Below are 25350 nucleotides of genomic sequence, written 5' to 3'. Positions count from 1 at the left end.
CTATCCATCTTAAAACGTGGAGCTGGCGCCCAGGCCACCCCAAGGACCAGCAGAGGACTGCAGCGCCTCCCTCCCCAGGGACAGGCACCGGAGGAAGGCCGGGGCAGGGACAGCAGCTCTGGGCACCCAGGCACTCCATCCCCTGGACCCGCCTGCACCCTCCCTGCCCGCCTCAGGCTTCCAGGGAGGCCCGGCCCACACAGGGGGTCAGCGCCTTGGCGGCAGCACCACACAGCAGCTCTGGGGCCCCCTTGGAGGGGACTGGTGGGTCCACGCAGCCCTCCTGGCCCACGGAGCAGGCGCCCTCGGGAGTGCCCCTCTCCTCTTCTGGGGGGCCCAGGCCCCGCAGCCTCTGCTGCCGCTCCTGGGCGCGGCGGGCCCGGCTGGCGATGGCACGCACTCGGCTCTGGCTGCGCGAGGAGGGCCGCCTCAGGAAGGCCGGGGCCCCGAGCCCCCCCTCCCCGCCGGGGCTCAGGCTGGTGGGTGAGGTGATGTCCTCGGCCTCCTGGAAGCCGGTGAGCCAGCGCAGCTGCTCCGTCAGGGTGTCTGTCCGAACCCCGGGCCCCGTGGGGCGCAGGGCCATCCCCAGAGTGCCCAGGCCACGGCTCAGACTGCGCGAGCCGCTCTCCAAGCCAGGGCCGAAGTCGTCAGCCGTCAGGTCCCCCAGGCTCTTGGACTTGGCCGCCGTGGGGCCGTCCTGCGGGCCCCCCAGGGGGAGGCCGTGTCGCCGGGCCCGCAGCTGGTCCGCGCCGGGAGGCAGCTGCTGGCTCGCAGCCTGCAGGTTGGGGTTGGATTTGCTCTTGGTCACTGGAGGCGGGTCCCGGTGGGTAGCGGAGGCCGAGCTGGACCGAGAGGGCAAGCGTCCGAACGGGACCCCCAGCAGGCTCTCGCGGCTGCGCCCCAGGCCCAGGCTCGGAAGGGACAGGTCAATGACGGTGTCGCTGGACGACATGCTCGAGGATGAGGACACGCTGTCACGGTGGCTGCCGGGCTCCAGCCGCTGCCACAACCGGTCGCCGCCTGTGGCGTCGGAGTAGACCGAGGGCGCAGGGGTGGGCCCGCCCGGGAGCCGCCAGGTGCCCAGGGGTTCTGGGAGCACCTGGCCCTCACTCTTGGCCCTTCGGACCCTGGGCAGATGGCCCAGGACCTGCGGGAGGGCCTTGCCGTCCGTCCCCCGGGGGCCTCCACCACCGTGCAGGGTGCACAGGGCCTCTTTGTTGTCCCCGGTCCAGACCTGGAGGGGCGTGGAAGCTCCCACTCTGCCCCCAGGGCCTGTGGGGCCCCGTGGCCCTTCCCGGGAGGGGCCGGCGGGGGAGGCCGCCCGTGGCGGGGGCCCAGGGCCCAGCGCTGGCTCCTCGGCGATGGTTTCCAGGCTGCGCGGTGGGGAGACGGGCCGCTGCGTGGGGAAGAGGCGGGCATCTGGGTGGAGGGGAGAGGGACAGAGGGAGATGCGGATAGAAACGGTGCAGAGAGGCAGGGAGCACAAAGGGAGGGCAGAGAGAGAAAGGGAAGGCCAAGGCCAAAGGGAGACGAAAGACACAGAAAAAGGGAGATGGCGGGAGAGAGACAGGCAGAGATGGGGTAGAGCGAGGAAGGGACAGGAGAAGGGAGGCAGATTGGGGGGAGAGAGAGAATCGAGTCAAGGACGGGAGGCCCCCGACCCTGTGCCAAGGTCAGGCCCACCCCAGGTCCCCCCACCCCCCACTGGCCAGCCTGGCCATCTGTGCACACCCAGCGCCCCCCATGCCGCTGGGGCCAGGGGCAAACAGGCCAGATTCACGGGCCCCGCGCCACGCAGGGTCCACAGGGCAGCCGGCAGCTGCTCAGGGTGCTCTGGAGACGGATGTGGGGGCGAGGGCTGCACACAGTGTGTGGGGTTGGGGTGGTGGGCGTACAGGGCAGGCAGTGGGGTGACAGGAGCACAGGGCATGGGGGCGGGGTGACAGTGCACAGGGCGCGTGGAGGAGGGGTGACGGGGCGCACAGGGCATGTGGGGGCGGGGTGACAGGGTGACGGGGGTGCACGGGGCGCGTGGGGGCGGAGTGATGGGGTGATGGGGGTGCACGGGGCGCATGGGGGCGGGGTCCATTACCTGGCACTTGCAGCTCTCAGTCCCTAACTATGGAGGCAGGGACAGAAAGGAGAACATGGTCAGCAAGGGCTGGGCTGGTGGGTGGACAGACGGACAGCAAGGCCAGGAAGGGGCAGGGAGGAGGTGGTGGAGGCAGGCTCGGTGCAGCTCCCTCCCACCCAGACTCCAGTGACCAGGTGCAGGCCAGCCGCTGGGGCTGCTCCCGCTGATCTCCCCCCTGAACTGGCAGGGCTGTGGGCAGCCAGGGCACCCAAGCATGCGGGGCCTGGCCCTGGGACTTTGCCGTGCCGCCCTGGAGGTGCTGGGTGCCACCCGGGGCCTCCAGGGCTTCTGGGGTGGCCTGCAGCTGCACCCTGACTTGCGCGGGGCTCCGGGGAGGGTTCTAGGCAGTCCTGGAGCCTGGCCCTGGAGGCGGGCACGGTGGGAGCTGAAAGCCCCCAGACCCAGGAAGGTAGGCCCAGGCCGGGGAAGGCTTGCCGGAGCCTGCCCAGAGAGGCCTGGGGCCCTGGGCCCTCTGTCCGCCTGGGGGCCAGATGCACACTCCCCTGGCCCCACCCCACAAGGCACCAGGGCTTCTCGGGCAGAGCGGAGGGGCCAGAGGCCAAGCGGAGGGAGCGCGGCGGAGCAGAGGCACACAGCACAGCGAGCGGCAGAGGTCCAGGCATGCCAGGTGCGGGAGGAGGTGGCAGGCCTTACCCGTGGAGAACATGGGGGAGTGGCTCCTGATCTCCTCCAGCTTTTGAACGAACAAGGCGTTCATCTCTCCCTGCAAGGCCCCCTGCTGCCTGTGGGGGCCCTCGGGCGGGCAGAGGGCCCCCTTGGGGCTGCCTGGGCTGTCCGGGCTGCTGGAGGCTGAAGACGCAGAGCCGCCGCCACCCGGCCCCTGCCGCGGGGCCCCGGGGCCCTTGAGGGCCTCTCTGCTCCTCCCTGGGGGGACTCCGGGGCCCAGGGACTCCCCCCGGGCCCGGGGCTGTTGGCTGATGGCCGCGTGCCCGCCCACAGGCCCGGGGCTGGGTGGCCGCTCCCTGCACTGACCCTCGGCGTCCACGCCGGCACAGGAGCCCACCACACACTTCATGCACGTGGCAGCCATCCCTGCAGGTCCCGGGCCCTCCGGGGCACGAGGGGGGCGTGCGGGAGCCGGGCTCCGCCCTGCTGCCTCTGCCGCTGCTGCTGCTGCTGCTGCTGCTGCTGCTGCTGGTGCCTTACCTCGGGGGCTGCTGCCGCCCGACCCCCTGGGAGCCGGGGCCTCGGGGGCAGGGCTGGGGGCGGCCACGTCGTCCTCCACCCCCTCCGAGCCCATGTCCTGAGTACCCAGGGCCAGCTCTGGAAAGCCCTTGCGGCTGGGCTTCTGGCTCTTGGCCGGGGCGCTGGCCGTGCGCCGCAGGAGCCGCTGGCTAACGGAGGGCCGGGGTGGGGGCTGCCCAGCAGCATGACTGTCCAGCGAGCCTGGCTTTGGGCCGCGGAGGAAGAGACCTTTTAGCCCCAGAGCCTGCTTGACCTGCAAGAGAAAGAGCCTGCATAGCCAGCCAGCGCGTGCCCGGCTACTGTGGACAGCTGGAGCGGCGGTCCCTGGCTGCCTTCCTCGCTGCCCGGCCACAGGACGCGGGGCCGCAGCAGCTCCATCGGGCCGGTAGTACCCCACCCCTCAGACTGAGACCCTGCCCCTTCTCCAACTCCAGAACAAGATCAGAACAAGGATGGGGAAGACAGCTTGCCCGGGTTCTCTCAGGGCCAGGCCTCCACCCTAGACCAGCCACTGGGCTCTACCCTGTTCCTCAGAGCCGCAGGCCCGTCTTCGCCAAGGGCGGCATCCTTCCTCAACGCCTCCCACCACGGGTGCCCGCAGCCAGGAAGCAGGCTCAAGGGCTGCAGGGAGCCCTGGTTTCCATGGCCCTGCCCGGTCCCCAGGTGCTGATTCTGGCTCCTGAAAGAATTGCCCCTCCCAGGAAGCCCTCCTGAATTCTCCCAGGCAGTCATCAGTCTTGCCTGCTCCCTGCTCCCTGTCCCCCAAAACCCTCCTGGTCCACGGCTGGCTCCCCGTAGGACCACAGTTGGGCTGGGGCATCTGGCCCGCCAACACCTTTCCTGGATGGCTGGGCTGGAGACCCCTGCCCAGGGCACCGCTGGAGGGGGCCATGACCAGAACAACCCTCATCACATGCCAAATACCCGTGCCCCAGAGACCCCACGCACCAACCACGCCCCCGAGATGGGCTGTGCCGGTGCCAGCAGCCCCGAGCCCAGCGCCCGGCGGGCATGAGCCCTCTGGGGGAGGTGATCATGTGGCTAGCACTTGAATCAGCTTCCCGATTCAAGATCCAAATCCAGTGCAATTTGGTCACGGTGGCTGGAAAGCCATTTAGAGGGAGATCCAGGATTCAGGTTTGGAGTGGCGGCGGGGACGCCCCATTGGGAACCCTGGTGTAGACTGAAGAGAAACGACAGCAGGAGGGGCAGACTGGGGAGCAGGAGGCGGAGGGGGCAGGCGGCCCAGGGCGCCCCCAGAGAGCGGCACTCGGAGAAGAGGGCAGAGGACGGGCAGGCCTGGTGTGGAGGGAGGTTGGCGGAAGCAGGAAGGGGCCCTGGCCCTGGCGAAATCCTGGATCTGCCTCATAAATGCCACTCTCTGGCTGAGGATGGCCCAGGAGACCCCGGCGCCCTGTCATGACCCATGTCGCATGAGCTGACAATCTCCAAGATGCTACCAGGAATCACAGATGCTAATGGGGGCGCAGCCTGGCATGCAGGTGAGGCGCCACCGGGATCCACCGTCCCGCGGCACCCGGGTACCTTCAAGATGCCTAACAAGGCTGTAGACTTGGGACATAGAGAAGCCCACTGCAAGACCAAAGAGACAGAGTGAAGGCAGGTGAGGCGGTGCTGGCCAGGGAGGGGCCCACCGGCCCTGGGTGACAGGCAGACACACCACACACAGAAGGACGGTAGCAGAGGACCGGAGACACCTACAGAGCCTCCGGGCCCCCGGGCGCAGCAAGAGAGAGAAAGTCAGTGGCAGACCAGGCAGAACCGAGTGTCAGCCAGCCTGGGCCCAGAGGGGTGCCAGACATGTAGAAGGGGGGTGGAGGGAGCCATGGATCAAGACCCCACCTCACCCTGGCCCGGGGCTAGCAGGGGCTGGGATCATGGGCAAACCCAGGCAGATGCCTTGCTGGCCACTCTGAAAGTCGAAGCTGAGGGAAGGCTCTAGAAAGAAAAGGAGAGCCACAGGAAGGGACCCTGTTCTCCATGGTCCCTGAGAAGCCGGGTGGGCCTGGGTGAGGCCACCGAGAGAGGTCTCGCTAGCAACGCCAAGAGCAGGAGGGAGCCCCCGGGCGGGCAGGGACGGACCCCTGGCCACGTCCACCTCCGGGCAGGGAGGCCAAGCACTGCCCGCACCTGTGTCACACATGGAAGAGGCCCGAGGAAGGTCCCAGCAGGCTCAGGAGCAGCCGTGGGGCGCTGCTGGGCCGGTGCCGCCCTTCCCCCAGCCACAGCCCCCGCAGGTGCCGCTCACCTTACCGCTGACGTCACTGACAGACACGTGCACGAAAATGGACGCCTCTTCCACCCCTTCCAGGTACACGTGCCGGTAGCCTGGCAGAGCAGGGGCCGCCTGTGAGGGCGCGGTCTCCCTCCAGACGTCCTCAGGCCCTGAGTGGACCGGGGAGCGGGTCCTGGAGGCTCACCTTCTCCGCCAGGCCTCCGCCCGCCTTGCTCCAGGGTGACCCCACACGCAGTGCCCGCCCTTGCCCACCCCTGGTCTGCCAGGCCCGCTCCGTGGACGCCTGCGGTCCCAGGCCCACCCGCAGCAGATGTCCCCTGCAGGGAGGAGCCCTCAGAGTCCCCAGCCCCCCCGGGGAGCCCCCCAGCGCCCAGGGCCCCTGCCCACCTGGCATCATGCTGCTGAAAGCCAGCGTCCTCTGGCCGATGAAATCCCGCCCAATGGGGTCGTGGTCCCAGACCAGGAAGCGGATGAGTGCGATCTCGGGCATGTGCACGGTGAACACCAGGGTCTCCTCCCACATGGGGTTGAATCCTACAGGCATTGGGAGGAGGGCCTCCACCCATCAGAGGGGACCCACACTGGACGGGTCCCGGGCACAGGGCAGGCGGCCCAGCTGCCCTCTGCGGTCAGTCTGCCATCACCAACGCAGACCGATGACAGCCTCGGGCCCCGGGCCAGCGCGCTCCCCCGCCCCGCCCCCAGACGCTCACCGTTGTCATCCACCACTCGAGTCTGCTCCTTGCTGCAGTCCACTGGGAGCCCGATGACCTCCACCTCCACAAAAGGGTCGATGATCTGGGAACGGGGTGAGGAGTGGAGCCAGGCTCAGGGCCCCCACGGCCCGGCCCACCCGTGGGAGCTCCTCTCTACCTCTCCACGGTCACCCAGCATGGAGTCCCGGGGCTTGGGCAGCTGCTGCCCGCTGATGATCCTCAGGGCCAGCTGCTTCTTGAGCTGCCCGGGCAACGGGTCCTCGGAGTTGGGGTTAAAGACACCTGGGAGGATTGTGGGCGTGAGGCAGAGCCACCCAGGGGCCGGGCGTGGCCGGGCTGGCCGGGGCAGGGCGGGGTGGGGCTCCGGTCATGCTCCTGCAGGCTGGAACATCCCGGCAACGCCACATCGCAGCAAGTCAGTTCAACACAACCGAGACGGAGTGGGATTGGAAGGGAACCCTCAGGCTGAGCTCCCAATGGGCCTTGCGAGGGTGGTTTGGTCCACAGCACCTGGGCCTGCGCCCCACAGACAGCCCTAGATCCCTCCAAGAAGTCCCTGCCCTGCATCTGCAGTCCCAGAGCCCGGGGAGGGGAGGACTGCCTAATTCCCCACTCCCAGGCCCTGGCGGAGTTGGGGTCCTTTGCTGGGCACCCCCCCACACCACTCAGCATTCTGGCAACTGATCCCACCCATCCTGCCCCCCGCCCCCCCAGGGCCCCAAGGTGCCAGGCCTTACCCTGGCACATGCACGGGGGCTTGAGCACATAGCCACAGCCGCCATTGGCACTGAACTTGGCGCGGTTCAGCTGCAGCATCCTCCCCTCCGACTGGTAGTTCAGGGCAACTGCAAAGGGAGGTCACCGGGCTGTGGGGGTCCGCCGTGCCAGCCCCCTGCCCTGGGCTCCATGTAGCCTCTCAGCAAGGGCTCTGGAGCTCAGCCAAGAGCAGGGGGCCCTGCATTCTGTCAGAAGGATCACAGGCACCCGACACGCTAGCCGCACAGGCGCAGACCTGGACTCTTTCCCAGCGGGCCTGGGGTCTCAGCGTCCGCCCCGGCGCTGGCCTAGTGGAACTGGTGACAGGCCTAGATGTTCTCCAAAGCCATGGTTGGGTAAGGGTGAGAAGGTGAAATGGATGGGGCCCCACGTGCGCACTCCTAACTACCCCCCGCCTCCCACCGTCAGCTGAGCACCCACCCATCTGGCAGCCAGCATTCCAGAAGGGCTGTGGGTTGTAGTTGCTGGAGTCCACGCGGTAAGAGGAGGGGTAGATGCGGGAGAGCTGGCGCTGGTTGAAGCGCAGGTACTGGGCTGGCCTCTGCTGCAGGATCTGGTGGGCCTTGGTCTCGCTGAAGGATGTCACCTGCCAGCTGGACGCCACTGTGGCGGTGACCACGTGAGTCCCCGCTGCTCTGGACTCGTGCAGGCCGGGCCGGGCCACCTCCCACACCACCCGCCCGCCACGCAGCCCTCACCCTCCGCCTCCACGTCGTGGGAACCCACGGACTTGGTGTACTTCACCAGGTCGGAGAGGGCCCGGGACAGCTTCATGGTCTTCTTCTGCCTGGCCGTCCTGTGGGTGGCAGGGGCCAGGCCCTTCAGAGCGGGCTGGGGCCTGGCCTGGCAGCTTGGCCCGGACCCCAGGCTGGGCCCTTGCTCTCCAGCAGCCGGGCCTCGAGACGGTGTGCAGTGGGGGCAGGTACTGGCTCTGCCCAGGGCAGACAACCAGGCCACATGGGGACCGTGGAACGGCACTGCTGGGCATGGCCTGGCTGAGAGCTACCAGTAAGTGTAAAGGTCCTGGAACTCATCAGCAGGTGTGGGGGGGCTGCCAGCCATGCGGGAGTGCTGAGGGGTGTAGTCAGGTACCACAGGGAGAGGACCTGGGGGCGAGGGTAGCAGGGACTATGTGCAGCCCTGAGAGAGCGATGGGAGGGGAGCGGTGAGGGTGGGAGGATGATTTGGGGGCCTCCAAGTTGGAAGTGGAGGTGTGAAACGCTGGTGAGACCCGGAGATGCTCTGGGAAGCCCGCGGAGACGTGAGCAGGGCCTGGGAGGGCCAGGAGCAGATGTGGCCCTGGGCAAGGTGTGGGGCGGGCGCTCGGGAAGGGGTGGGAGCTACGTCCTGGGAGGCGGAGCAGGGCGGGGGGGGGGTCCCTTGGGATCAGGCAGCCCAGTCCTGGTGCCCCAGCTACAGAGTCCTAGCCGTGCACAGGTCTGTGCCCCAGCCCCAGCCCCAGAGCCTCAGCCCCCTCTGCCTCCTCGGAGGCCTACGGGGCGGCGGGGGCGGGGGGGAAGCACCCTGCCCAGCCTCCCAGGGGCGCCCTGAGAGATGGGTGAGGGGTCCGTGGCTGGCGGACCCTGGGACTGGACAGAAGTCTGCCACAGCAGGGCACTGACCCTCGGCTCTGGCCTCCTGGGGCGTCCAGGTCTTCGTCTCCCTCTTCCACGCTGGCCGCCTTCTTTATCTTGCTGCCCTTTTTCTGTGAGGAGCCCGAGGTCAGGCCAGGCCAGGGCCCAGGGCAGGAGGGCGCAGGAGATGCTCACCCACCTCCCACCCCCGTTCTGATCTGCGTGTCCTGCTCCACCTGGCCATGGCTCTGGCTCCATAGCTGTAGGCTATGGAGAGACGTGACCAGAGGGCCACCCAGACAGTGGCTCCTGACCAGCCCTGGTCCAGCAACAGCTTGCACCTGGGGTGGGTGGAGGAACCCATGGGCGGGACCCCGTCCTGGGGTGAACAAAGGACCCCATGCGCAGGACCCCGTCCTGGGGTGGGTGAGGACCCCATGCGCAGGACCCCGTCCTGGGGTGGGTGGGGACCTCATGCGCGGGATCTGGTTCAGAGCTCCGCTCACCTTGCGCTTGGAGAAGCTGCTCATGAGAAGGCGGTTGTTCCGCCTGCCGGTGCTGGTGTCTTCCCCAGACTCCACGTCCTCCTCAGCCCTGCTCTGCCCCTAGGAGACATGGGTACAGTGTAAGCCCAGACTCAAACCAGCCAGCCGGGATAGGGCAGCTCCCTGGTGGCCCCAGAAGGCCTTCCTGGAAGAGAATGACCTGAGCCAGCCAGAGAGCAAGGTGGGAAGTGGGCTGGGATCAGGACAGTGGGGCTGGTGACTGGACAGGAGGACCAGAGTCAGGACAGCAGGACAGACCAGGGTCAGGACAGCAGGACGGGGTCAGGACAGCAGGACGGGGTCAGGACAGCAGGACTGAGCAGGGTCAGGTCAGCAGGACAGACCAGGGTCAGGACAGCAGGACTGAGCAGGGTCAGGACAGGAGGACGGGGTCAGGACAGGAGGACAGACCAGGGTCAGGACAGCAGGACAGGGTCAGGACAGGAGGACGAGGGTCAGGACAGCAGGACGGGGTCAGGACAGGAGGATGAGGGTCAGGACAGCAGGACGGGGTCGGGACAGGAGGACAGGGTCAGGACAGCAGGACGGGGTCAGGACAGGAGGACGGGGTCAGGACAGGAGGACAGACCAGGGTCAGGACAGCAGGACGGGGTCAGGACAGCAGGACTGAACAGGGTCAGGACAGCAGGACTGAACAGGGTCAGGACAGCAGGACTGAACAGGGTCAGGACAGCAGGACGGGGTCAGGACAGCAGGACAGGGTCAGGACTGCAGGACGGGGTCAGGACAGCAGGACAGGGTCAGGACAGCAGGACGGGGTCAGGACAGGAGGACGGGGTCAGGACAGGAGGACGGGGTCAGGTCAGCAGGACGGGGTCAGGACAGCAGGATGGGGTCAGGACAGGAGGACGGGGTCAGGTCAGTAGGAAGGGCTCAGGACAGCATTATTGGATCAGGACTATGTCCAATCACACGCCCACACCAGCGTCTCATGATGTGTGCTCAAACTCAAGGACCCCATTCTGACGTTCTTTTCTGTGGGAGAGGACTGCTGTGAATGCGTTTTCGGCTGGGATTCTCCAGCTGAGCCGGCAGAGGCCATGCTTGCCGGGGGGAGGGGGGTGCTCTGATCACCTGCCTGCTCCGCGCAGGGCCAGGGGTCCCCTCAGCAGACCAATCACACAGGGCCAGCAGCAGAGCAAGCCTCCCACCCGCTGGGTTTAGAGCAAGCCCCCTCCCGGCCCCAGCCCATGACCCAGCCCCCACCTCAAAATCTTAGCAACCATTGTGAACTTGTTCCCACTGAGCCGTGGGGAGACGGTGCCCCCCGGCTTCTCCACAGCCACGCAGCCTCCTCCCCCACCAGGCTAGCCCTGCTCAGGCACACCCGGCGCCACCACGGAGCTCAGCGGGCCTGCCCCACCGCAGCCTCTCCCGGGGATGGGGGCTGTGGACAGACGTGCGTCTGCAGCCAGGTAACAGCCGGGGGCAGACACGCCACATGCACCCCTGCACTGCACAGGTAAGAGTCCAAGCTGTGCTACCCAAACACTCAAACCTGCACACACACACGCACACACCACACACATGCATATACGCTCAGAGACACACACACACGCACACACCACACACATGCATACATGCTCAGACACACACACATGCACACACCACACACATGCATACATGCTCAGAGACACACACATGCACACACCACACACATGCATACACGCTCAGAGACACACACACATGCACACACCACACACATGCATACATGCTCAGAGACACACACACGCACACACCACATATATATATACACGCTCAGAGACACACACACGCACACACCACACACATGCATACACGCTCAGAGACACGCGCAGACATGCACACACCACACATATGCATACACGCTCAGATACACACACATGCACACACCACACACATGCACACACCACACACATGCATATACGCTCAGAGACACACACATGCACACACCACACACATGCATACATGCTCAGAGACACACACACACGCACACACCACACACATGCATACATGCTCAGACACACACACACATGCACACACCACACACATGCATATACGCTCAGAGACACACACACGCACACACCACACACATGCATATATGCTCAGAGACACACACGCACACACCACATATATATACACACGCTCAGAGATACACACACGCACACACCACACACACGCATATACACTCAGAGACACACGCAGACATGCACACACCACACACATGCATATACTCTCAGAGACACACACACACGCACACACCACACACATGCATATATGCTCAGAGACACACACGCACACACCACACACATGCATATATGCTCAGAGACATGCACACACCACACACATGCATATACACTCAGAGACACACGCAGACATGCACACACCACACACATGTATATACACTCAGAGACACACGCAGACACGCACACACCACACACACGCATATACACTCAGAGACACGCAGACATGCACACACCACACACATGCATATATGCTCAGAGACACACACACACATGCACACACCACACACATGCATATATGCTCAGAGACACACACATGCACACACCACACACATGCATATATGCTCAGAGACACACACCAGACATGCTTACACACCACACACATGCATATACGCTCAGAGACACACGCACATGCACACACCACACACATGCATATACGCTCAGAGACACACACACACACATGCACACACCACACACATGCATATATGCTCAGACACACACACATGCACACACCACACACATGCATATATGCTCAGAGACACACACATGCACACACCACACATATGCATATATGCTCAGACACACACACACATGCACACACCACACTCATGCATACACGCTCAGAGACACACACACGCACACACCACACACATGCATATATGCTCAGAGACACACGCAGACATGCACACACCACACACATGCCTATATGCTCAGAGACACACATACACGCACACACCACACACATGCATATATGCTCAGACACACACACAGACATGCACACACCACACATATGCATATACTCTCAGAGACACACGCAGACGCACACACCACACACATGCCTATATGCTCAGAGAGACACATACATGCACACGCACACACCACACACATGCATATACGCTCAGAGACACACACACGCATACACCACACACATGCATATATGCTCAGAGACACTCACAGACATGCACACACCACACACATGCATATATGCTCAGAGACACACACATGCACACACCACACACATGCATATATGCTCAGAGACACACACCAGACATGCTTACACACCACACACATGCATATACGCTCAGAGACACACACCAGACATGCACACACCACATACATGCCCACACAGACACACAGACACACACTGCCTCAGGAGCATACTGGACATGGAGCGCAGTGCTGAATGCAGGCCTCACACCAGACACACCTGTCAAGTGCAGTTGGTGCGGCGTGAAGCTCTCCCCCACCGCTCTGAGCCCCGCCCCTGCCTCCTGCCTCTGGGGGTGGTCTCCAGAGCGGCTGACCCTTCCTGATGCCCATGCGGCCTTGCTGGCCCCCCCTCCTCGTCAGCAGATCCCACAGGCCCTGAGCCCACGGTGCAGTCACAGAGTCTGAGGTCCGGGGCCACCGGTGGCTGACCGGCCTTTAGCGACGTCTGTGTCCCCGGCCGCAGCACATGGAGTGGCAGAGTTGTGCGGGTAATCGCGGGGGCTGCCTGAGGGGCTCCCAGCGTCTCCCCCAAAGCACTGCCGTCACCAGCCACACGTGGCCACAAGCAGCAGAGAGAACGAGGCCGGAGGGTCTTCCCCCGGTCAGGAGGGCCCTGTGCTGGCCTCACGGAGGGTGGCAGGGCCCCCAGCAGAGGGGACAGACACCTACGCTGCTACGCTCTCCTAGCCCACTAGAGATCTGCCTGCTACCCCCGGCATTCCTCACAAGGAACCCCCCTGAGGTTCAGGTACGGAGGGGCTGGCAGCCTGCCCCCGCCATAGAAAGGCCCAAGGAACTCCAGGTGGAATTGTCCCACACCGATCCTCTCTCTGCCTGGACCCACCCCCAGGGGCTTCCTGGCTGGACAAATGCCTGCCGGTGAACCTCCTGGTCACTCTGCACCCCGCAGATCCCCGCCTCCCCAGGGATCTCTTGCCGGGAGAGACCTGGCGGCATGGGGCCCCCTGGGTGTCTCAGCAGGAGTACAGGACCAGCAGCTGCCAACACGAAGGAGCCAGGGCTCGGCTGCTCTCCTGTGCGCCCCGAGCGCCCCCTCCCCAGGAACGGCTTGCCAAGGGACATCTGAGTCTAACGTCACTCCCCACCTGGCTAGATGGAGCTGCAGCTGCTCTGTGCGAGATGGGTACCTGGCACCGAAGACACAGGAAGGCTGCATGCCCGCGCCGGGGCCCGCGTGATCTCTGGCAACATGGGCTGTGGGTGAGCACACGGACAACCACCTCTAAAAGTACCGGGCTCAGCAGGGGCCACACCCCCAGCGCATCGCCCCCCCCCCAGCCATGGCCTGCAAGGCAGCAAGGAGTAGGTGGGTGCGGTAAGCAGAACAGACCCAAGGCTCTGGGAGATGCCACAGCCTGTTTGCCCTGCAGACCCCCTGCCCAGTCCAAGGCCAGCTGTCCACCTGTCACAGCCACCCGGGATAGGCCAGCTGCCCGCCTGTCACAGGCCAGCTGCTACCCAGCTCCTTTGTAGGCCACCTGGCCGATACAGCCGTCCTTCAAGGCTTGCTGCCCCTCCAAAGTGCTCCTGACCACTCGGCCTGGCCCCTCCCCAAACACCTTCAGCAGGCCCCCGATGAGTCCCCGGTGAGCATCGTCCCCACCTGGCTGGCCCTGTGCACCTGGGCGAGTCCAAGGAGTGTAGCTGTGTCCCCACCAGCTGGACCGCACGAGGGACAGGCTGGGATTTGAGAACCTGCTGAGCCCTCCTGCCACTCTGCCACCTTCACTAAAGCGGGCAACGTTCCACTCGCCCTCCACCAGGAGCGGCGGGTCTCCCGAGGACACCACGTGTGTGCCAGGTGTGTGTAGAGTGTGCACAGGCATGCAGGATGCTGTGTAGGGGCCGGCAAGTATTAGCCAGTGTGCAGAGATACATGTACAGGCGTGTGTACAATCCTGTTGTGCAGAGATGTGTTGTTGCTGTATGTATGTATACAGGCGTGTGCGTGAATGTGCATGCATGCAAGTGTGCACAGCTGAAGGTGTGGGTGGAATTGTGCACAAGCAGGCATGCACACGTGTTGTGCTGCGTGTGCGTGGGGGGCGGGTTCACTGGTGCCATTATTTGTTCAGCTCTGCAGGTGCAGGCGTGAGTGCAGGGTGTGTGCACACGCCCCGAGTCCCTCGTGCAGCCCACTGCTGGCTCAGGGGTCTCACCTTTTTGGCCTCGGCTTTGTGCCCGAGTTTTCCAGGTGGGGGCAGCGTGGAGACGGTGAAGTCGTTGGGATCCTCGCAGTCACGGATCTTTGACTCCTTGATGAGAGAATCCAGCTTCTTCTTGGCAATGCTTTCCACACGCTTGCGGTTGGTAGAGGCCTGCAGGGGCCCGGAGCCAGCCGTTGGCACCGTCCCCAGGTCTGTGGGCAGTGTCAGGTGACAGTCCCCAGGGAACCTGCGCGTGAGCACGCGCTCACACACGCGTACACACACACACACACACAGAGCTCACAGAAGCTGCCACTGACCACAGGGCCTGCCGGCAGGCCGCTCCAACAGAACGTAGGCCCAGGCCCCCGGGATGCACTCAGTGACAATTCGGTCTGAGCTGCGGCTGACAGCTTGTATACAGGCGACCCGCCCCGTGGGTCTTTGCAGAGGTGGGGTACACAGCAGAACTTGAGACACCACACTGGCTACCATGCCCTGCTCCACCGGGAGAGGATGGAGGAGAGGAGCAGTGGGAGGGGTACAGGCTGGACCTGGCAGCCCGTGTGGGGGTCCTCGAGGGCAGGTTGGGCTCGCACACACTGGGGCAGACCCCAGATGCCCAGGCCAGAGCGGGCACCAAACGGACATCACAGTGGAGGGGTTTATCCCCACCCCGGGCCAGCTGGAGACACAGCAGGCACACCCAAGCCAGGAAGAATTCTGCTGCCTCAGGGCGTTCAAAAACAATTAGCCAGCCCTGGCCAGGAAGCCACCCGCCTGCACAATTATTTTCCCATCCAAAGGCCCTCAGGGAGGAATCAAGTGTGCGCTGCCTGGAAGAGGCAGGCTGAGCACGGAGCTCAGAGCAGAGACACGCGTCACAGCGCTCCCGGCCCACGCGGAGGCTTCCCTCCACGGCCTCGGAAGACCCCACAGACCCCAGCCAAGCCCGTGGTCAGCAGCCAGCCCCTAACTCGCCCTGGGGCAGGACCAAGGGCTGCTCTCGGGGACATAGTCCCCCCCCCACCGCCCCCCTGACTCCCAGGCACGCCGCCCGCCCTCGGCCCCGCACCCCCCGCACGCCGCACGCCCTCGGCCCCGCACTCACATCCCCGTTGAGGAGCTTGCAGTCCTCATCGATCTCATCGGCGCTGTCTTCATCAGACACCTCGCCTTCCTCCGCGTCCTCGCTGATGGTGGCGGGGAGCTTCTTCCCCTGGGGAAGAGGCAGACAGTGGGAGGGACGGGACAGGGCAGGGTGCGGGATGGGGTAGGGAATCCTGGCTGGCACCTGTAGGAGTAGGGCCGGGGCCAGACCGGAGGACCTGCTGCCGTGCGCACACGTGGGCCTGAGACTAGCCGGCTGCCAGAGGTCGATGAGATCAGGCCAGTGAGGGGTACCGCCACCCTCACCCCGGACCTGCCCTTGGACGCCTGGCCGGGCGGCAGGCTCACCTTGACTAGGATCTTGCCCCTGAGCATGTGTGGCGAGGGTAACAAGGTGGCGTCGTCCCCGCTCACGGAGGAGAGGTCCAGCTTGTCCCCGAGGATGTCCGTCAGATACTGAGCCATCTTCTTCTGCTGGACCACGCTGCAGTGGTTCTCAATGGAGAGGATCACGGGATATCTGGGATCCCAGGGAAGAGCAGGGGTGAGGCCAGGCCCTCCTCCAAGGATGTGCGAGGCCCCACAGCTACGGGGCACAGGTCACCTCTCATCGAGTCTTTGCTAAGTCTGCACATAGGCAGCCAGCTGCTTCCCAAGGTGGGGATGAGGGAAATCAAATCAGTGGGTAGAAAAGGAGCGGGGAGAGCTTAGAGGCAAGTAAAGATAGCATGAGTTTTGGTGTTCTTTGTTTTGTTTTTGGTTTTTTGCTTTGATTTTGGTCGTGGGGCTTGAACTCTAGACCTGGGCACTGTCCCTCAGCTCTTCAGCTCAAGGCAAGCACTCTACTTCTTGAGCCACAGTGTCACTTCCAGTTTTCTGGTGGTTAATTGGAGAAAAGAGTCTCAGGAGCCAGGAGCCAGTGGCTCACACCTGTCATCCTAGCTATTCAGGAGGCTTGAGATCTGTGGATCATGGTTCAAAGCCAGCCTGAGCAGGAAAGTCGTTGAGACTCTTATCTCCAATAAACCACTCAGAAAACTGGAAGTGGTGCTATGGCTCAAGTGGTAGAGTGCTGGCCTTGAGCTGAAGAGCTGAGGGACAGCACCCAAGCCCGGAATTCAAACCCCGTGACCAAAAAAAAAGAGTCTCAGGGACTTTCCTGCCCATGCGGCTGGCTTTGAACCGCGATCCTCAGATCTCAGCCTCCTGAGTAGCTAGGATTGCAGGCGTGAGCCACAGGTGGGACGCTGGTATTCTGTTTTGTTTAGTTTTTTTCCCAATTAAAAACAAACAAAGGCAATTGGAAACTCTAGGAAAACCAAAAGAAACATTTGAGAAAGAAGTCATAGCCTTACACATGGCACAGACTAAGCAATGCATAGAACATAACCAACATGATCCCTTCGACCTGCACACCAGAGCAGGAGCCTGTGAGTGTGCATAAGACCTCCAGCCTCGTGGAGGAGACAGGCCTGGCTTACAACATCTAGATGTTATGCGGGGCCGCTACCACCTGTCCCAAGAGGTAGGAGGCTGTTCAGTGGAAGGTTTTCAGCTTCATGTTCATTTTCACCTCGTGCACATTTCACTTCGATTTTTACCCAAAGGCAACCATGCTCCTCTTAGGAAACACACCCAGACCGAGAGGGCATGTAACAGAGACTCAGGCAGCCACAGGCTGGGGAGAAGGCATGCGAAGATGGGGCTGCAGTACTCATCGCCTTATTTCTTAGGCAAGAGACGGAAACCTAAAGCCTGGGGCTTGGGGGGGCGCTTTTAATATGCCGGCCGCGCCCGAGGCGCCGGCAGAGCCCTCGCTCTTTTTTATCGTGATCACAGGAAACTGGTGTGTTCCAGTCACCATGCCAAGAGCATCGCTGTCCCTCCGCCTGCAATTATTTTGATTTCCTAAATCCATCTGGCTTCGGCAGCCTCCTTCACTCAGCCCCTCTCCTTCCTGTAAAGCCCTGTTTAGCCAAGGCTCAGAAGAAATGCCACCAGTGCGGGAGGCAGGTTTCCATTTCCATAGCCCAAATTGGATTTTCCTCAGCGGTGTCTTCAGCCACAGCTGAGTGACAGCAAATTGAGTCTGGACACAGAATGACTTCTCGGGAGTAATTAGTGCTGGAGCCATGGCCGCGGTGTGCGGCGGGGCGGGGCGCTGCCTCCCAGCGCGCGTGGACAGACCCCAGCAGGCGTGCCCCCAGCCACCTCGGCCTGTCCTTTGTGTCCCGCCCTCCCCCCTCTGGTCTCCTGCCTCAGAGAAAGTCACTGAAACAAGCCCAGTCCCTCGTGAGCGGCAGCACTGCCTCCCTCTCCCAGAACGGGCTCGAGGAGCAGCCACTCACTCGTTCTTGACGAAGGCGTACTTGTTGATGGTCTCGATGACGTCTTTGAAGAGGATCTTGGAGGTCAGAGTGTAGCCGTGGTGCACGATCGGCTCCCCGTCTGGCCCATCCCAGCAGTCCACTGCGGGCAGGCACACCCCTCAGCCCCAGGTCCTGGCCGTGGGGGCCCGGGAAGGCTGGGCAGGACACCAACTAAAGGGGGGTGTCCACCCTCTTTGCTTATGGTGCACCCTGCCCAGAGACCCCGGCGGCCCCTGGGGCCCCACCCCCTCGCCAGGCGGCGATGGCTCTGCGGTGGGCCAAGGAGCCAGCGGCCGGGGCGGCTCACCTTCTACACAGCGGCAGCCGGCCTGCAGGACCCAGGCGTACATGTCCACCCGAGACTGGGACATGAGCTGGTCGCCCACGAGGTAGGTGTTGTGGGACGAGGTGATGAAGTAGTGGCTCAGAGGTCGCGTCATGTCCTGGTGCACACCGTAGTGCTCAGGGTTGAAGATGTCGCCGGCAGGGCTCCGGGTGTAGTTGGTGAAGCCTGTGGGGGGGAAGGGGGGTCAGCCCTACCATGGAGTCCTCTCGGGGCCACCTGCCCCGTGTGGAGCTCGGACGGCTCGGGGCCCTGGCTTCCTCCCCGGCCGGCAGGACTGCAGGCGGCGCCCACTCACCATCGATGCCCAGCACCCCCTTGCTCTTGTTTTCCGGGCAGGGCTCAAACTGCTCGATGATATCCTGGCAGGTCTCGAGTGTCACGCCTTTCATCTAGACCAGAGCAAGGGCAGGAGTCCAGGCTAGCCTCTCATCAGTCCGGGCTAGCCTTGGGGGCACATGCCCCTCTTCCCACTGCTTCACTCTTCACATCGGCTGACCAGAGTCGGCAGTGAGCGCGAGGCCGTATTGCTGACCACAGGGACTCGTCGGTCACGTGAATCTTGAGTAGCTCCCTCTACGTGTGGGTCCTTCCCATGGGGCCTTACCGGGCAGGCCACCCTCCACTGGTGTGGGGAAGCCCATGAAGGGGACGCAGGGGCGAGGAGGAGCCCTGCAGCACGGGGAGCCGTCTCCCTCCCAGCCCAGCCTGGCCCAGGGGCTCCCAGCAATCAGAGGCGGAGTGACCTCCAGAACTCGGTGTCAGCAGGACCTAGAGTGGACAGCTGCCTGGCCAGCCCCCAGAAACCAGACGGGAAGTTACAGACAGCGGAAGGGAGCAAATGTGGACCAGAATCTAGAGCCCTCTGTGGCTCCCGGGGAGGCTAGAGCCCAGACAGCTCAGGCAAGGGCTCTGTCCACCTGCCCAGAGGAGAGAATTAGACTCCAGGCTGCAGAGAAGGTTCTAGGGGTTGAGGTCAGGGAGGAAAGGGTCCATTCCCTCCATCTCCCATTAGAGAGTATCCTGCCTTTGGCCTCCACGTGCCAGTGCCTGGACAGAGGACTTGCGGCTGGGCCATGTCCCCCAGCCTCATGCCGACGCCATGCACTGTGGCCGGGCCGGGGCGCTGTCCAGCCAGGGCAGCAGGACCAGCAGTGTGGGCTCTAAAGCTTCACTTGGCAGGGTGGGGGATGGGGCGTCCAGGGGATGGGGCAGGATGGGGGAGGGGGGAGGACACCCAGACTGCAGGCCAGGGTGGGCAGCAGATGAGAGGGGATAAGACAGGGCTGGCCACCAACCATGCTGGCCCGTTAAGCGACACTGGGGAAAGCCCGCTTGGCTTCCCCTGTGGCGACCCTCGTCAGTTACGGTGAGGTCAGGCAGGGCGGCGGGCACTGTGCAGGGCCCGGGCCGGGCACTTGGCCCTGAGGCTTGTTCTACTCCACACCGCGAGGGTCTCCGGAAGGGAGGCCCGGGGGACACTCCAAAGAGGGGCCACCCCATCTGAGCTCCCTCCCCAGTGGGCGTGGCTTCCCTGCGGCCTAGGCTGACCCGTGGGTGCTGCCACCCGATGGGCAGTACTTGCTCTCTGCCCAGGACTGGCGTTGGCCCCTGTGGCTTTGGACACTTCTGCTAGTCTGCAGGGCCTTGCCATGGGCCACTCAACTCAGCCCACTAGGGGTGGACAGACTGTGTGGGGTCAAGGAAAAGACACAGCACCCTGGGAATCGGGTGTTAGGTGGACAAGCAAGCCAGGGCAGGGAGCCTCAGGCCCCTGGGGCTGGACCACATGGGAAGGAAGAGATTCCCAAAGGTGGGGCTAACAGATTCCTCCTACGCACACCACACGATGCTCTGTCAGGGCCACCGGTCGGCCACCAGTGCCTCCCTGAAAGCTCGGGATGTCCATGGTCAAGACAGAGCTGCAGGGAGACACTGGGGGAGACCCTGCCCGCGTCTCCACCCACCTGGCAGTTCTGCGGGCATGTCACGGAACACACCACAGGGCATTCTGTGGAGAATGGGAGCTGAAGCCAGTTGGGGCGCCGCGGGTTGAAATCCACCCTGAGCAGGTCTGTGAGGGCATCGCACGGGCGCTAGGATGGGGCTGGACGGCCAGCACGCTGCCCCCGCCCGGGCCCCACCTTCTGTTCCACCTCCAGGAAGCGCTGCAGGTCAGCAGCGTCCAGGTGGTCCTTGTGGTTGCTGTAGGTCAGCATGAGCAGGTAGAGGTCCCGGCGGGTGGACATCATCTTGTAGAAGGCGCAGAACTCATCAAAGCCCAGGGTTCCCTGGCGGTCATCCGTGTCCGCTTCCTGCAATGCCAGGCTCTTGGTCACCACCGTGCTACACCACAGGGCCCTCATGACCCACCCCCTCCAGGCCCAGGGCACTGCCCGCCCCAGGCCCTGCCCCGGGCCCGGGCCACGCAGCCACCCAAGGGGGCAGCCATGCTTCTGATGCCAGACTGACGATGGGCTTGGCCCTGAGACTTGACTGCTCCTCTTGCCCAGGGGAGCGACAGGCTGGCCACCCTCCCCAGGATGAGCGGACTCCCGCAGCACGGCTGGGCCTCAGAACCACTGGCCTCCCTGCCCACTGGCCTGGGCTTGTGCGGCCCAGAACCCAGCACCAGTATCTGCCTGTCATCCCCAGCAACAAGACAGAATACACACCCGAAGAAGCCACACAGAGCTCAGAGCCATGATACACCAAGCCAGGCTCCAGCCAGCCCAGGGGGCTCCTGGGCAGTTAGGCCTGAGCACAAGTGTGCTGGGAAAGCCCCAAGTTCAAGGGTTATCTAAGAGTTAATGAGACAGGGGCCTGCAGCTCACACCTGTAATCCTAAGGACTCAGGAGGCAGAGATCTGAGGATCATGGTTCAGAGGAAGCCTGGGCATAGAAGTCTGTGAGACTCTACCTCTAATTAGCCACTGAAACGCTGGAAGTAGAGCAAAGTGCTAGCTGTGATCAGAAAAACTCAGGGACAGTGCCCAGACCCTGGATTCAAGCTTCAGGACCAGTATAAAAAAAGAAGAAGGGATGTAATGAGATTATGTTGGCGCCGTTGTACCACCGCACAGGTCTTTGCTCGATTAGGCCGTTTCAGGCAGCCGGAAGCAATGTCAAGATTTTTCTACAACCAGATTGCTGCTAATTATCACAGTGACCTGAGCCTGGCAGGAGGTTCATCCATTTCCCTTGGCTTGGAGCTCCTGCAGAGGCTACCGGGCGGGCGGGCAGGAAGAGCAGGCCCTGGGGGCCTGGGGCCATCCCTGATTGGCCAACTAAGTGGACCAAGGCCACTAGGCCTCAGAGGTGTGGGGTCTGGGGTCAATGGCCCCAGAGCAGCAACCTTCCCTACCCTGTAGCTCTCTAGAACTAGCCCTGGAGCGCAACCCTGCCCTTCGACCCCCAGCTAGGGGGACTTCCTCCAGCCCCCTGGTAGAACCAGGCCTCGGAGCCCCGGGAGCCAATTGAGTGCTCACTGTGCCCCCACAACAGGGCAGAAGAGCGTGGACTCCAAGAGTCCATCTCAGAGCCCAAGTCAAGACCTCAGACTGGGCCCCTTGCTCAGGCCGACACACGGGGCCTGATGTCCCGTGTCACCTGCGGTCCGGCTCCCGCTGCAGCCCGAGGAAGGTCCTGCTGAGGCCAGGGGCTGCCCCCACAGGCTCACAAGGAAGTGCAGTGGCCCAGCCCTGGGTCCCATGGGGGAAGGGAGGTCATCTCATCAGATGCAAGACACCTGCCCGTCCCCGCTGCCCGGGCAGACTGTCTCCACCAGGGTCTGCAGTGGGGAGGGGCAGTCTGAGAGCTCACTGCCCCCCCTGGTGCCCATGCGCACGGACTCGGAGCAGGCAGCTGTGGCTCCAGCCGGGCATGACTGCTTGTCTAGCAGGATCTGTCAGGGGCTGGACACGGCAGAGCTGTCAGGCCAAGAGCTGTGTGTGTGTGTGTGTGTGCATGTGTGTGTGCGCGTGTGCGTGTGTGTGTGTGCGTGCGTGTGCGTGTGTGCGTACGCATGCGTGTGCATGTGTGTGCGCGTGTGCATGTGTGTGCATGTGTGTGTGCGCGTGTGCGTGCGTGTGTGTGTGTATGTACACATGTGTGTGTGTGCGTGTGTGTGCGTGTGTGTGCGCGCGCGCGTGTGTGCGTGTGTGTACGCATGCGTGTGCGTGTGTGCGTGTGTGTGCACGTGTGTGCACGTGTGCGCGTGTGTGTGCGCGCGCGTGCGCACACATGTCCACGTGTATGCAGACATATGTGCTCCTGTGCATATGTGTTGGGGAATCTGGAGCCCAAGCTTATATAGCCTCTTTCCCAGGCTGTAGCAAGGCGCAAGGCTGTGGGACTTGGTTTGCTGGCTCAGCCCATCCCTGCCCCAAACCAGGACCTGCTGACGGCAGAGTTTCTCTCCCCCGCAGAGGTTCCAGAAAGAGAACTAATTACAGACAATAAAGGCTGCTGCTCAGCTGAAGGATGCATTTTCATAACTTCTAACACCAGGGTGGTTGGGGGCCCCAGGAGCATGGGGGGCTGAGGAGAACTTCTGCCCACCTGGAAGGCTCCTGATGGGCCTGAGATGGGGGTCCTGCGATACCAGGAAGGGGGTACGGCTGTGGGCCTTGGGGGCCTATTCCAAGGGCCCAGCCTGCCCCACTGCACGGGGCTGTGCCCAGCGCTCAGCCCCTTCCTTGGAGCTAGCAGAGCGGTTTCTGGCAGAGCTAAGCTCTGGCACCGAGCTCGCAGCTGCCTGGCCCACACAGGCCAGGGTCAAGCCGCCTCTCCCCTGCCAGGCCCTGCCAGCCCCTCTTGGGAGCCCTGCAGGGCCCCGCAGGGCCAGGGTAACCTAGCAGCCCACAGCGATCCTGGGTGGTGCCCTGGAGACTCACCCTGAACATCTGCTTCACCCTCTGGCGGGGCAGGTTCACGTTGAGTTTGTGCAGCAGCTGCAGGACCTCGCCGATGCTCAGGCTGCCGTCCCCGTTCTTGTCGGCCTCGTCAAACGTCTGCTTCAGCCACTTTGGGGCTGAGTTAGGGGCCAACACAGGCTCGCAGGCCCAACCAAGCCCACCGGGGCGGAGAGCAGCGGGGGCCCCAGCCCGTGCCCCTCTTCCCGCCCCTCCCCCAGGCGCAGGGCCCCGCAGGGAGCAGGCTGCCCACACTGGACGGCAGAGGGGTCTGCCCTGCCCTGCCGCCAGCCTGCTGCCCAAGGATATTGGTCTCGGGTTCGCTGGCGACGGGCCAGGCTGTCCTCGTCGCTGATGCCGGCCATGAGGTAGCGCAGGCCGGTGACCCAGGTGCGCGCCTCGTCGGCGCTGGGCGAGACCAGGTCCAGAGACTCGCGGTGGCTGCCATGGTAGATGCTGAAGCAGCAGTTGGGGTCAAAGCTGCTGTCAGGGTAGCGCTGGAAGATCTCGGACTGCCGGCCCTCGCTCACCTCTTGGATGGAGTCTATGGAGACTACAGGTGGATGGGGGAGGGGACTGGTCACCGCCTCCCAGAGGCCAGGAGCCCCTGGGCCTGCACTGCACGGCTCCAGGACTGGGGTCCAGCCCACCTACAGCCCCTCCACGGCGCCCCCACCCCCGCTACATTTCGGCCCCTGTGGTCCCACAGCTCCCCCCTACCCCCGTGAGTTAGAGGGGTCACCTGTCCCCCCCCAGCCGGAAACCTCATGCATCTGCTGCCTTGGGACTATAGCTCATCAGAGCTGCCGGGGGAAGGCCGGGCTGGCCGGCCCCTCCTGTCAAGCCCCAGTGGGCTCATCTCCCTGTTTTGAGAGCAGTAACTGGCCAGCTGGGCCTGGAGGTCCCACAATGCCTCTGTCATAGGCCCCCAGCCCAGCAGGCGTGGGAGCTGGGACATAACAGGTGGACTTGGGGTGCTCTGCAGGCCCCAGCTCAGCTCCCACGGCAGGGGCTGGGGGAGTCACTGCTGACCACACAGCCTCTCCCAGAAAGCTGAACCTCTAGAAGTAATGAGCTCCAAAGTCCCTGGGCAGGACCCCTCGCAGCTGTGCAGGCCCCGGGCGCTGCCAGGGAGCGCCCACTCCCGGCCCTGTGAATCCTCCTCCGTCTGAGCCCCCAGCTGGGTCTCCAGGCGTAGGGGAGGCTAAGGAGAGCACCCGTTCCCCAGCTCAGCTCCCCTTCCGGGGCTCCCTCGCACCCTCACCCTCCTGCCTCCCAGTGTGTTGTGTGTTCTTGCCATTAGCATGCTAGCCATGCACCGTGGGCCCGCTGGGAGGCCCGGCCCCCGAGCCCAGGGCCAGCTTCCTCCAATGCCCCGCCACGGGCAATGCTCCCAGCAGTGCTGGGCTCCCTCACACGCACCGGGAGGCAGCTCCATGGCTCCCGCCGCGGTGGCAGACGCCCCCAGGCCAGACCTCCCTCGCCCTGGGGCTCGGCGTTACCCAGTCCTCCTGGGGCTCTGGCAGTGTGGCTGTCCTGGGACCCCTGGCAGCACTCTTGGCAACCACGGGGCTAAGGCCGCTCTGTCCTGGCACCACTGGGGGCCGTCTGGGGGGGCCTCGGATTCCCCCAGCCCCAGACCCCACCTCATGCTCAGTGTGCCCCAACCCCCTCAAGCCTCGCCCTCACCGCACCTGGCTGGCACTTGTCTCTCTGATCTCTGGAAGCTTTTACCCCCTCAGCTGGACTAATTGCCTTTTGCCCTTCACCAACCCCAGCATTTGGCACAGGGCTGGGCACTGGCTACCCAGTCCCTACTGAGTCTCAAAGCCCCGCAGGGTGGACAGTCGGGCAAGAGCCCCTGGCCCATGTCCACCCTGCAGTTCCAGAGGTCACTGAAATCCAAGGCCACCGGGGTGCAGGGCCCCCAGCCGCAGCCGTCCAGCAGCCACACCCGGGAGGTCCCCCCTCGCCCCCCCGCGAGCTCCCCAGGCTCCAGCACACA

The 25350-nt window shown here is 63.9% G+C and overlaps 1 protein-coding gene across 1 annotated transcript in view; it reads right to left on the bottom strand.

Moving 5' to 3' along the window:
* Positions 1–172: 172 nt before the first annotated feature.
* The window catches only part of Plch2 (phospholipase C, eta 2), a 27553-nt gene continuing 2375 nt past the window's right edge, over positions 173–25350 (bottom strand). The window contains exons 3-22 of the mRNA XM_013031491.1: positions 23645–23898; positions 23328–23456; positions 20577–20747; positions 18731–18824; positions 18397–18600; positions 18069–18189; positions 16069–16240; positions 15722–15829; positions 14623–14781; positions 9171–9269; positions 8713–8795; positions 7789–7886; positions 7511–7693; positions 7051–7158; positions 6471–6595; positions 6311–6395; positions 5985–6131; positions 5610–5689; positions 3302–3593; positions 173–1419 (exon numbers count right to left, since the gene is read on the bottom strand). Coding sequence (XP_012886945.1) covers positions 173–1419; positions 3302–3593; positions 5610–5689; positions 5985–6131; positions 6311–6395; positions 6471–6595; positions 7051–7158; positions 7511–7693; positions 7789–7886; positions 8713–8795; positions 9171–9269; positions 14623–14781; positions 15722–15829; positions 16069–16240; positions 18069–18189; positions 18397–18600; positions 18731–18824; positions 20577–20747; positions 23328–23456; positions 23645–23898 — 3959 coding nt within the window. The remainder of the gene's footprint in view (positions 1420–3301; positions 3594–5609; positions 5690–5984; positions 6132–6310; positions 6396–6470; positions 6596–7050; positions 7159–7510; positions 7694–7788; positions 7887–8712; positions 8796–9170; positions 9270–14622; positions 14782–15721; positions 15830–16068; positions 16241–18068; positions 18190–18396; positions 18601–18730; positions 18825–20576; positions 20748–23327; positions 23457–23644; positions 23899–25350) is intronic.

Source organism: Dipodomys ordii, unplaced genomic scaffold (genome assembly GCF_000151885.1).
Source record: "Dipodomys ordii isolate 6190 unplaced genomic scaffold, Dord_2.0 Scaffold6, whole genome shotgun sequence".
Taxonomy (NCBI): domain Eukaryota; kingdom Metazoa; phylum Chordata; class Mammalia; order Rodentia; family Heteromyidae; genus Dipodomys; species Dipodomys ordii.
The sequence above is the reverse complement of the archived record's forward strand: the minus strand, read 5'-3'. Positions and strand labels throughout refer to the sequence as shown.